At 44.7% G+C, this 13,098-nt stretch overlaps 1 protein-coding gene across 2 annotated transcripts in view; it reads left to right on the forward strand.

Annotated features, from left to right (window-relative positions):
- UBFD1 (ubiquitin family domain containing 1) overlaps positions 1–13,098 on the forward strand; it is a 66,423-nt gene that overhangs the window by 20,676 nt on the left and 32,649 nt on the right. For both annotated transcript variants that reach the window (XM_078664793.1, XM_078664794.1), the window contains exons 4-5: positions 10,372–10,437; positions 11,736–11,841. In XM_078664793.1, the coding sequence (XP_078520919.1) occupies positions 10,372–10,437; positions 11,736–11,841 (172 nt within the window). The remainder of the gene's footprint in view (positions 1–10,371; positions 10,438–11,735; positions 11,842–13,098) is intronic.

Here is a 13,098-nt window from a genome sequence, read left to right on the forward strand (position 1 = left end):
AGAGGGACACCTAGAAACCACTTGAGTACTGTAACTTTGTGAAAGAGTTTTCATGCTTTTGCATCGGTCATGAGGAGCGCCTAGTAACAACTTGAGATATTGCAGGTTTGCGAATGTCTTGCCCGGCTTAAGAAAAACTGATAGTAAAAATACATTGATAGATTTGACTAAAAGTAGCATTTTTTTTTATTGGTTTGCTCATCTGATATTGACGTTTCACTTCTTCATACCAGAATACACCACATAAGGCAATAGATCAGCACAATTCAGTCATAGGCCAACTTTATTATAAGCAACTGCAGTTTAGTGACGCATGCATAGTGCCTGTCAAAACCCAGTTTGCTAAGGATAAGGGTTAAGGCACTTGATCTTACCAATGACTGCTAGTACCACTGTTTATTAGTTTGTCATCAAGTATGTTCCATAGTAATAATGACATTTATTGAAAGTTGTAATATTAATCATCGTTAAAATCCAGCTTTGACATATTTACTTATCCTAGCACCGTTTTTTAGGGCAGCCAAAGTGCATATGCAAATTTGTATGTTGAAGCCACACTCGCTCAGCTTTGTGAAAGACATTTGAAGCTGTTGAATCCAACTTGAGAGACCTCTAGTAATGACCCGTGACACTGCAGCCTTGTGAAAGACCTAGTCTATTGGCTTTGCCAATGCTTGTTTCCTTTATTGTATTTGTCAGACCAGTCTCCCAAGAATCGTGCCCCTTTCACATTGTCTCTCTGTTGTACCACAATCATAGCAGGGATGTGCAGTCCTTCAATCCAGGCTGTCACTGAGTAGATGTACTTGCGTTGGTGTAGCACTGCTGATGGACAGCTCAACAGGGCACTTGCAGATATTAAGGTGGCTTTTCACCTCAAGACAATGTTTCTATGTAGTGCTGCAAAGGGATATGTTAAAATGGAAAGAAAAAATAGCAAGCAATATGGTAATCATGAATATCAGACTTTACTATGTGGGTCCTTACCCTGCATACCTTCTCCCTGCGGGCATTACAATGTTGACCTTTACAACTCCTAATACCACACAAGGCATCACAACGCATGCCTTTACCCCACAAAGTTGTTGTAATCTCTGATATTCATATATATGCCCCATACCAACATTTACCTCTGCTCTCTCTAGAACCCTATAAGAAACCTTACCTCCCTTTACCTGAACTCTAGAAACCTGCCCTGGAACCCTATGAACCCTTTATGTTCCTCTGCACCCTAAAAAAAGCCTTATCTCTACATGCCCCTGAGTTCTTAAGAAAAAAAACCCTGACCTTCCTTTGCTTCTACCTGCCCCTGATACTTTTAAAAAACCCACTTCCGTTTACCTCTACTCCCAAACACTAAAAATCCCTTACTTCTCTTTACCTCCCCTAACTTCCCAAGAACACGATACCTTCCGTTTTCCACTACGCTTCATATTAGTCATTAAAAAATATACCCGCCTCCGTAGTAAAGTACCAAAAAGGGGTCTTTGTACTCCTTACTTGCGTGGTAACGTCATGCGAAGTAACGTCCTGTAAGGCCAAAACTGCGTACTGGAAATCGTATTTGTCATGTCCTCCCTTGCACACCTTTTGCATGGCACAACCATACTTGGCTTCAGACAGTTTGAAGGGTGGAAAGAAAGTGTAATTGGGTCTTAGTGGCTGGTACAGGAGGTAGGTAGAATGAAGCAACCTAGGAACCTTGTGGTCCTTGTTGCAAATGTAGATAAATCGCGAAAGAGGGATTCCGAATTAATGTTTTTTAGAAGAACCCTCACTCCCCAACCTAGATGGTGACATGCTTCATCATAGGATTCCCACCAGGGGGGGGCCGAATGCCTCTTGGGTGTGCTATGACGCACGATTACTGCGGAGCAGGTTTTTGACTGAAAAGTGAAGAGTGAGTGAACAGTAACACCCTGTATATTAAAATTGCCTTTACTTAACCTAAATCATTTTTAATGATGGGGAATGTAGGGCAAGATTAAAAGAGGTGAAAGTGGATGCCTTTACGGTTTCAATTGACCAATGACATCCCTATGTGAAATTTGTGATAGTGGCCTCTACCCGCGCCTCTAGAATCCCAGGTTTGGAGGTCACCACCGCTATATTCATCTTCAGTGTGGTCACATTGGACTGAAACTCAACAATGGAGCCCTCTGCCACTCGAACCATGTCCGACACTTTCCTAAGGTCAGCACTGAGGAGATTAACTTCTAGCTCCACTTTCTCTATTTCCCCTCAAGAGCCACTCTGGACCGCTGTATGGCTGCAAGCAACTCTGCACGGGACGGCTCTTCAGCAGATCCTCCCTGACCAGGATCCTCCCTCTGACCAGCCTATCCTATCTGCTGCTGTGGGAAGGGGGTCGCGGTGGTGTACTGCGCCATAGTATTCCGCTCGGGGGAGCCGGCTGCCTATTTATCCCCATGGGGAAACCCACAGGCAGCCTACACCAGTGAATGGGCCAGGCGCTCAGCACGTTCCCCGTTCGACGCAGACACAGTAGGATCTACTCGTGCACCACCTCAACCCCCAAACCCTGTCACAGTGATATGAGCAAAAAAGCTGCCACGTCCAGTATGAGAGAGGCAACACTTGGGATCAAGTGCACTCAGGGCCACAGTGACACTCACACACAAGGCATCAGGGCTTGTATCTCCAGGGTGCAGCCGGCAGACTGGGAGCCTTCACCAGCGACTCCAATGTCTGTTCATGCGTGCCCCGGGGGAAGGGGTGGAGGGGGGGTGAGAATCAAGGCATCACTGAACGATCTCTTCTACCAATCACAGGTTCACCCCTCCCACACATTCCCCGTCCGCTCAGTCCACCAGTTGAGCCTCTGTAACACACCAGGGACACCCAAGTCACAGCAGGAAGTTCCCAGGCCCGGCCACTCTCAACAAAATCGGTACACAGCCGGTACTCAAGCACTCCTCCGGCACCTCGCACAGGGAGGCCAACAGTCACTAAGGGTGAGGGAATGAGGCTGGGTGATCCCACCAACCAAGCCTACCTCGTAAGCTGCCCTACACATGCCAACAAGTCTCCAGATGGGTAAGATCTCCGATGCAGCCACATGGACGACACGGCAGCCCCAAGCCTTGAGGGATGTGGCTCTCCAGGCTGCAGCATTCGTACTGAGTCCTCCTGCTCCCCAGGCTGCAGCGCTTTTATTATGCCCGCCACGGGCTACACCACACCAGTCCCGGTAGCCACCTTGTGCTCCCACAGTGCACACAGCCTCCTCACCGGTCGGGAACGGCTCCAGGCTGTGTGCCACTCACTGCCACTCACTGGGAGGGGCGTGTGGGACAGAGTAACAGCCGCACAAGTCAACTTGACTCATCCTTGGGCCCCCTATTTTTACTCTAAACTGTCTGTTCGAGGCATATGAGCTGCAGATTGTACATTTAGCAATAGATCGCCACCTGGTGTTGGGCTCGGATGATTGCAGGTTGTTGTTGTCTTCTTGGAAGAAGTATTTGTAGTCACGAGATAGGTGACTCCTCCCTTGGACAATACTGCGCATGGTCATCGACTCCATCCTCAGATTTTTTTTTTCCGCCACTGGGTTCGGATGAAAGTTTTCCGCTCCGGCTAGAAAAGACTCTTTTCGGCATTTTCGAAGCGTGAAACTTTAAACAAACAACTTTCGACATCGAAGACACTTTTCGACATCACCAGCTACATCCCGGTGCGTCGACGCGGGCCGTTGGGCCTATCGGCGCCGCACGACCTACGCCTCATGGACAGAACTCCATTCAAGAGATGCCCGATATGTCAAGCAAAATTCCCTCATAGCGACCATCACGAGGTTTGCAACCTCTGTCTCTCGCCAGAACACGACGAGTCGACCTGCACAGCCTGTGCCTCCTTCCGATCGAAAAAGACCATTCGGGATCGGAGGGCCCGTTGACACGAGATGAGGAGATCAGCGCCAACACCGGAGGCCATCTTTGAGGAGGAGATCGTCGAAGAAGACGTCTCCGAGGACGAGAACCCACTCGAAGATATCTCCGAGGACGAGGCTCCACTCGTCGCCGAGGAAGACTCTCCTGATCTCCAGATCATATCGGGAGCAGAGGACTCGGACAATTCGATTCCATCTCGACAACCCGTGAGTACCTCTGCCCCTGCACAACAGACACTGCCCAAACCAAAGGCAACGGTCAGCACTCCGCCCATGGGGCCCAGTCGAGACCGAAATTTACCCTCCAACGCCCCGCCTTCCGGCTCGGCTCCGAGGAAAAAGACTACGCCTTCCGGTGCCTCAGCACCGAAAAAACCACATGTGCCAATTCCACCTCCTCCATTGGCACCGAAACCACCTTCGACACCGAAGGACTTTTCGGCACCGAAGCGAACACACCCTTCGGCGCCCAAAGACTCTTCGGCACCCAAACCTAAACAGGCATCGGTGCCGGTACCAAAAACAGTAACGGAACCGAAAGCTTCGTCTCCGAAACCATCCGGCTCCAAAAACAAAGACGGGAAGATAGACTCCGGCGCAACAGGCCCACAAAAACCTGTCTCCACGCCGAAATCTTCCATAACGGTACCAAAGACCACAAGGCCTGATACACACAAGCCTAAACCACCTTCGGCACCGAAGAAATTGCCACAGGACTCAATAACTCCTCCTAAGGCAAAAAACACTAAAGAACCACTATCGACACCGAAGAAATCGGCGCCGAAGAGGATTATACAAGAGGAAGAACTATTTAGACCAGATCCAAAGCAGAAAAAGGTCTATATCAATCCAAAAACTGGACATGTGGAAGCAATTTCACACAAAAAGAGACCAGAAGACACACCACTTCCAACTGTGGTTCCTGCCAAAAAGGATTGTGCAACATCTCCAATGCACCCTTCCTCTCCTTGACCTTCTTCCTCTCCTATCACTCCATATATTGAGCCTATAACTTCTCCTGCTCAATCTCCTGCATCATCACACCACACTGACGAAGAGTATGACTTAGGTGGGGGGGGGGATGATGTACCAGAGACACATACATATCCCTTAGATGAGGATGAAGATGTCAACCCAGAATATCCCAAGGAGGATGATACATATAATTTCCAACCAAATAATGCACCAGACATCCCTGATCCTCAGTACTACCCAACAAAACCTTCCCCTCCAGAGGATAGTATTGGGTTCAATCATCTACTAAACAGAGCTGCACTTTACCACGGAGTTCCAATGCACTCTGATGCCATTGAGGAAGATTTCTTATTAGACACTTTTGAGCAGTCACAAAGATCTACTCAAATACTACCTATGATCAAAGGGGTCATTAAACCTGCTCCAGAGATTTTTAAAGATCCAGTAAGGTGTAGGGTACTAAATCCAAGAATAGAGAAAAAGTATAGAGCAGCACAAGCAGATCCTATCTACATTAAGGCACATCTACCATTGGACTCTTTAGTAGTGTCAAATGCACGTAAAAGAGCCAATTCCCAGACTTCTGGTGACACACCCCCGCCTGACAAAGAATCAAAAATCATTGATGCGTCAGGGAAACGGATTGCTGCACAAGCAACAAACATATGGCGCATAGCAAACACACAAGCCTTACTCTCACGCTACAATAGGGCTCACTACGACCAACTAGAAAAATTGATGGAACACCTACCAGATCAATACAAAGATCAGGCAGCAGAGCTTTTACAAGAAGGCAAACTAATATCTAATGCCTCCATTAAATGCGCGTTAGATGTAGCTGACACAACATCTAGGGCAGTTAACACCAGTGTTATCCTCAGACGTCATGCATGGTTACGCATTTCCGGTTTCAAACCAGAGGTACAAACTACCATCCTCAACCAGTCCTTCAATCAGAACCAGTTGTTCGGGCCAGAGGTAGATAATACACTAGAAAAAATGAAAAAGGACACAGACACTACTAAGTCTATGGGTGCATTACAATCTACCCAGACTAGAGGCTCTTTTCGTCGCTCCTCTTATAGAGGAGGCTCCAAGCAGACCGGTGCAGATAGCACGTCATCTTTTAAAACACATACACAAACCCCCTCTAATAAGGGTTACTTTAGAGGAGGGTACAGAGGCAACAACAATAAGGGAAGAGGTAGAGGTAACAACAACAACCGCTCCTCTTCCACTCCCAAACAGTGACTTCCCTCTGCCTCCCCTACAACATTCCACCCCTGTAGGGGGCAGATTATCACAGTTCTTACCTGTCTGGGATTCCATCACAACAGACAAGTGGGTAAGACAAATTATCCAACATGGCTACTGCCTAAAACTTACAGCAACCCCCCCAAACATACCACCCAGGCAGCGTCCAATGTCCACAGAACACATAACACTGCTTCAACAGGAAGTTCTAGCACTTCTACAAAAAGATGCTATTCAAGAGGTCCCCTTACAGGAACACGGAACAGGAGTCTACTCCCTGTATTTCCTAATGCCCAAAAAAGACGGGACATTAAGACCGATCCTCGACCTCAGGCCCCTAAACCACTACATTCAATCAGATCATTTTCACATGATCACTTTACAACAAGTACTCCCATTACTACAACAGGGAGACTTTCTGACAACACTAGACCTAAAGGACGCCTATTTTCATATTCCTATACATCCTGCGCACAGGAAGTATCTAAGATTTGTCATACAAGGACAACACTCAGTTCAAAGTCCTTCCATTCGGAGTCACAACAGCACCATGAGTGTTTACAAAGTGCTTAGCAGTAGTAGCAGCACATCTCAGAAGACAACAGATACATGTCTTCCCTTACCTCGACGACTGGCTCATAAAAGCAAGATCGTTCAACCAGTGTGTACAACACACAAAACAAACGATTCAAACATTACACGACGGTCTCCCTTTTTCAATGCCAACACTCTCTTCAAGCCAGAGTGTTCATGAAACTAATAGGCATGATGGCGTCTTGCATCTTCATAGTTCCTCACGCAAGACTGCAAATGCGCCCACTACAAGAATGTCTAGCACAACAGTGGAATCAGGCTCACGGTCCGCTTACAGACCTGGTGTTGGTAGACAGCCGTACATATCGCTCTCTGCAATGGTGGAACACCAAAAACTTGACCAAGGGACGGCCGTTCCTAGAACCTGTTCCACAAATAGTGCTGACAACAGATGCATCCCTCACAGGATGGGGAGCCGATCTCCTGCACTATACCACTCAAGGCCAATGGAACAGCCAACAAAAACTGCTCTACATCAATCATTTAGAGCTGCTAGCGATTTACCTAGCACTCAAGACTTTTCAAGTACAAGTACAAAACAAAGCTGTTCTAATCCGGACGGACAATATGACAGCTATGTATTACATACAAAAACAGGGGGGGACACACTCTCTGCAACTGTCCCAGCTTGCACAGAACATTTGGAGATGGCCCATCCCTCAAAACATACACCTGACTGCAGAACACCTTCCAGGAATTCACAATCAGATAGCAGATCTGTTGAGTCGTCAATCACAACAGATTCACGAATGGGAGTTGCACCCACAGGTTCTACAACCATTCTTCCAAATGTGGGAGCACCCACAGATAGATCTGTTTGCCACCCACGAAAACGCAAAATGCCCAACCTTCGCCGCCAGGTTTCCACACCCGCAGTCGGAGGGGAATGCAATATGGATGAATTGGTCAGGCAGATTTGCGTATGCTTTTCCGCCTCTCCCACTTATTCCACTAGTAGTACGCAAGCTCAGACAACAGTCTCTCAAACTAATACTAGTGGCCCCCACATGGGCACGCCAGCCGTGGTTCACCACACTACTAGATCTCTCACTGGTTCCACATCAGAAATTACGGCTCACGCCATCCCTGTTAACACAGAACCATGGAGAAATAAGGCACCCAGAACCAAGCCAATTGAATTTGGCGATCTGGCTCCTGAGGTCTTAGAGTTTGGCTACTTAAATTTACCACCAGATTGTATGAATATAATTAAAGAAGCTAGAAGACCCACCACTAGAGCATGTTATGCTGCTAAGTGGAAAAGATTTGCAATATACTGTAACAACAATCACATTGATCCATTGGATGTTTCCATCCAAAATATGATTTGTTACCTTCTACACCTACAAAAGTCCAACTTGGCTTATTCTTCCATACGACTGCATCTAGCAGCAATTGCAGCCTATTTACAAAATAGACAGAACCTATCTCTCTTTAGAGTACCTGTGATAAAAGCATTTATGGAAGGATTAAAACGAATAATCCCACCTAGGTTACCACCTGCACCAGTATGGAACCTGAACATTGTCCTTACAAGACTCATGGGACCCCCTTTTGAGCCTTTACACAAGTGTGAATTGCAATTCCTAACATGGAAGACTGCCTTCCTTGTTGCCATCACCTCTCTCAGAAGAGTTAATGAAATACAAGCATTCACAATAGAAGAACCATTTTTTCAGATACACCCTAACAAAGTGGTTCTTAGACCTAATCCAACATTCCTGCCAAAAGTGATTACTTCTTTTCACCTTAACCAATCAGTAGAGTTACCAGTGTTTTTCCAAAAACCAGACTCTGTTGCGGAAAGGGCTTTACACACCCTAGATGTTAGAAGAGCTCTTTTATACTACACAGACAGGACTAAATCCTTCAGAAAGACAAAATAACTATTTGTATCTTTCTCTTCCCCACACATAGGCAATCCCATATCTAACTGAGGAATTGCCAGATGGATTGTAAAGTGTATTCAAATATGCTATGAAAAAGCTAAACATACACTAACAGTTCCTCCTAGAGCGCACTCCACTCGCAAACTAGGAGCCTCTATGGCTTTCTTAGGAAACATACCACTAGAGGACAAATGTAAGGCAGCAACATTGTCTACCATACACACCTTCACTAAACACTATTGTGTTGACGTGCAAGCCAAGCAGCAAGCTGCAGTAGGCCAAGCTGTCCTTAAAACACTATTTCAGTATGCTGCAACGGATACAAGCGACCACCGCTAGGGGAGACACTGCTGCACAATCGTTGCTAAATGTCCAATCTGCAGCTCATATGCCTCGAATGGAATATGCTACTTACCAGTATGCATCTGTTCTTGGCATGTAGAGCTGCAGAGTTGTACATGCCCTCCCGCCTCCCCGGGACTTGTATCCGTTCCAGTACTCATCTTACTTAGATGCACACGCATGGACATCCTTTCTCTTTACTTCTACTAACTCCATCATTTCCCATCATGGCAAAAAACAATCTGAGGATGGAGTCGATGACCATGCGCAGTATTGTCCAAGGGAGGAGTCACCTATCTCGTGACTACAAAGACTTCTTCCAAGAAGACAACAACAACCTGCAATCATCCGAGCCCAACACCAGGTGGCGATCTATTGTTAAATGTACAACTCTGCAGCTCTACATGCCAAGAACAGATGCATACTGGTAAGTTGCATAATCCTTTCCACCAAGCTTGAGACTCTCTTCCTGCTTATGACCTAATTCCTCCTCTCTGGTTTCCCACCTATCTTCTTGAAAAACCTTCTACCTTGTGGCAGTACCTCACTTTCACCATATTCACTAAACAAGGCCATTCCTCCTTAAGGCCTCCTACCATCGTACAGGTCCCGCCCGCCGCCAACCTCCTAATAGACATGTTCCTCTCTTTCCTGGGCTCACATCTCCCCTGTGAACCGAACAACACATCTCCAAAACTTGTCTACTAGAATGAACTTCTTTGCCCATCCAACAACAGCCTGAGGGCCTTTCTTTTTAAATATATCTTGCGACAGAGCAACTTCTGTTTTCTTTAATTTCTTAAATATTAAAGCTCCAAGCTTAGATGTTATATATTACTGTATTTATCAGGTTAGAAAATGAAACTCCGTGAAATGGAGAATGATTATATGAAATATTTAAGTACTCGAAGCTTCAAGTCCCTGCCCTGATCTTATACCCAGTGTGCACAATTCACGCACCTTAACTGATTGTGGATGCCTATAGTCACTAGTCAGTAAGGAAGTAGTTTGAGGAGGTTATGATATATTTTGTTGGCTGGTGAAAGTAATTCGTGTATGCTCCAAAATTAAGTGACGTTCTAGGACCACAGAAAGTCTTTTTTCGGATAGAAATAAACTGAATTAGTCTTGTAGCTGTTGTCCTGGTGGAAGAAGAAAGTGGTTTTCTGAAGGGAGTGGGTAAAAAGCATTAGTGCAAAGGGCTCGTATTCCAGTGGGCACTAATCTGTTGTGGAAATATGGAGGCCTGGAAACGCCTTTTTTCAATTGGAGTGCAAATCTGCCAGACGGTAGCTGAAAATAGGGAAGACCTGAGTCTGTTTAAGGCCATTTAATTCTAGCAAGAAGTGTTCTTACTTTAATGCAAGAATATTGTAAATTGCTGTTTGTTTTGTTATTTTACAGCAACACAGAAAAGTGTTAGATAAAGGCAAACCGGATGATGTGATGCCAGCCATTAAAGGTGCACCGGTGAGTAAATTGTGCCTTTAAGAGGTCTGTTCAAAGTAGCAGGTGACAAAATAAGCACGTGGCATTCAAAGTTGCATTGTGTGCACCTTTCCCGGACTGTGTTGTGTATTCCTCTCCTGGATTGTGTTATTTCCTTAGCAGTGCTAATAGATTATTTTTACACTGCAATGGAACCTTCTTGCACAGTCCTATGCTTAACTCCCCAAATCTTTTCACTGGTCTTGCTTCCTTGTAAATCACAGTTTTCTCCCTTAACATTTGTATGCAATTTCTTCTCCACCTTGCCTTCATGCTTCCATTCTATTTCTCCTTAGCAATAAATTGCATGTTGGCCTGTTTCACATGATGTAATTAGGTCAGTATACCTAGCTTAATAATACAGGGGGTAAGAAGTGTCCCGGAGACTACCTGTTCTTCCTACCGCCGCACCCTTCTGATATGTGCAGTGCAGGTTCAGGAGCAGGTATGTGCCACAAGACATCACTGTTGTACTGTTGCTGCCAGTTTCTAAATAGAAATGTCACAAATTACCAGTTACAAGGAATCCATAAGTTACAGCAGAAATGCAATTTTTAAAAAACATCTCACTATATGTTGCTCATGTAAAGATTATCCCGCATGGAACGTGCAATGCTTTTTTAGGTTTAAGAATAATCTTACTGCCGTCTTCCAAAAGTAGATATTAAAATACGCTTATTTCATCACTTTTTCTGGAGCCCAACTCTATTTTTTTTTTAATCCTCTGTTTTGACTGATTTATGTCCTGGGGTGGGGAAAATAAGTATCACAGAGCCCAGTGAGTGAGGCAAGTCACTACCCCTTGCTGAAGACTTCATGATATACAGACAAAATAAGTGACAGGAAACCCTAGTCCCTATGCCACCGTACATTCATTGGATTCTAGTTCCTTTCGTGGCTGTTATGCATAACGGGGTGATATTAGATCGTCCCTTGTTGGCATAGAGAGCATTTTGTTTCTAGTAGATTGAGAATGCACAGTTCAGCATCTGCAGAGTCTCAGAACCTACTTGGTTATGGAGTATTTATAATGTAACAGCAGGAACGTTACACCATTTTATATGTGAGAAGTTTTATATAATCTCTTGTCTTTTTCCTGATTCCACTTAGCTTTAAGATTAAAAGATAATTACGTTTTTTCCTTATACCTCCACCTTTCTCTTCAAAGGGAGCCTTTTGCCCTGTGGTTTGGGCCAAATGACAGTGGTTGGGGTTTGTGGCTTTCTCCTCTGTAATCACTTATTTCCTCCTCTGTAATGACTCCTTGTGTTTTTGTTTAGGAACGTTTGCCCACAGTACCCTTAGCCGGCATGTACAACAAGTCAGGTGGCAAAGTCCGGCTCACCTTTAAATTGGAACAAGATCAGCTTTGGATCGGAACAAAAGGTGAATGAGCAGGGCATGGCAGCAGTTGATAAATGGGACTCTAAAATATATGTTTCATTCTGATCATGGGTGCCTATTTGTGAGGCATGGTGAAGGAAATGGTTGTCTGGGAATGTAGTGTTATGGATGGTGTAACAAAACCGCAGACTATTAGCAACGTGGGGACCCAGGCATAGATCGATCTGATATTTGGCTTTACCTAAGTGATGCTTCAGTCATTGGTCCTAAACGTTATTCCTCTTAAACTTCAACCAATCGAATAAGTTGTATTTATTATCCAAAACACAAAATATTCTCAGTCTTTTACCTTTGTCCATCCGTATACCAGGCATTCCTGTACAGCTGTATCTGTAGCCTGCTTCAATGTCAACATTAAGCCAAAAAGTGTTAGACAACTCTTAGTATTCTCATCTTTGGATATTCTGACATCTTAAACAGCATAGTTGCCTCTTAGAATGAAGCTCTTTTCTTTAGAGAACCTTTAAAGAACCTTGGGGTATTGGTTTGGTCATATTAAAGCACCAATTATTTCAAAGTACTTTGCCTGCATTAACCTTGATTTTCTGACACTCTTGTGAACTTTAGTGTCTGTAGTACATTCTTTTTCTCAGCGGCTCAACAGTCCTACACTGTAATTCCTCTTACAATTCAACCACTTTTAGAGATAACTGGGTAGTTTCTTAAATTAATTAGAAGTTGAGCCATGGTGCTCCAACTGGTCGCGAAGACATCCGAAGGCATAAGTGGTGGCTGTGCCTGTGTCCACACCACTGGTGTTAGGACAGTGCAGGATTTACTGGAGCAGTTCCAACATTTGCTGCTCTCACGCAAGTTTGAATTCTGATTTTATTGTCTAAAAATTTAGCAAATGACGTAAGAGTTTTTGGTTGCTGTTAGAAGCGCAAAGAGATTTTTATTTAAAATGGACTCCCATGACCACTCTGTGGTGTACTTGGAAGTCTACCATAATGTACTGTCATTGCAAAACAGATTTCTGTATACTGGCTAAGGCCAGCTACTCGAGGGAAATTAAATATTGTGACTGTATCACGTGGCTAGTTTGCTATTAAACAAGGATACCTTACTAAAGAATGGGATGTTTCTTTACATTTGTGGGACCAGGAGTTTGTTGATGGGACTCATGCCAAAAATATAAAGCACAGTAGAAAAACTTTCCCATTACCGATATGTAGAATTTCTACAGTGTATACAAAGCAAATTTAAAACGCATAAAATTCTTGGATGTATTTATATTTT

Source organism: Lissotriton helveticus, chromosome 10 (genome assembly GCF_964261635.1).
Source record: "Lissotriton helveticus chromosome 10, aLisHel1.1, whole genome shotgun sequence".
Lineage (NCBI taxonomy): Eukaryota > Metazoa > Chordata > Amphibia > Caudata > Salamandridae > Lissotriton > Lissotriton helveticus.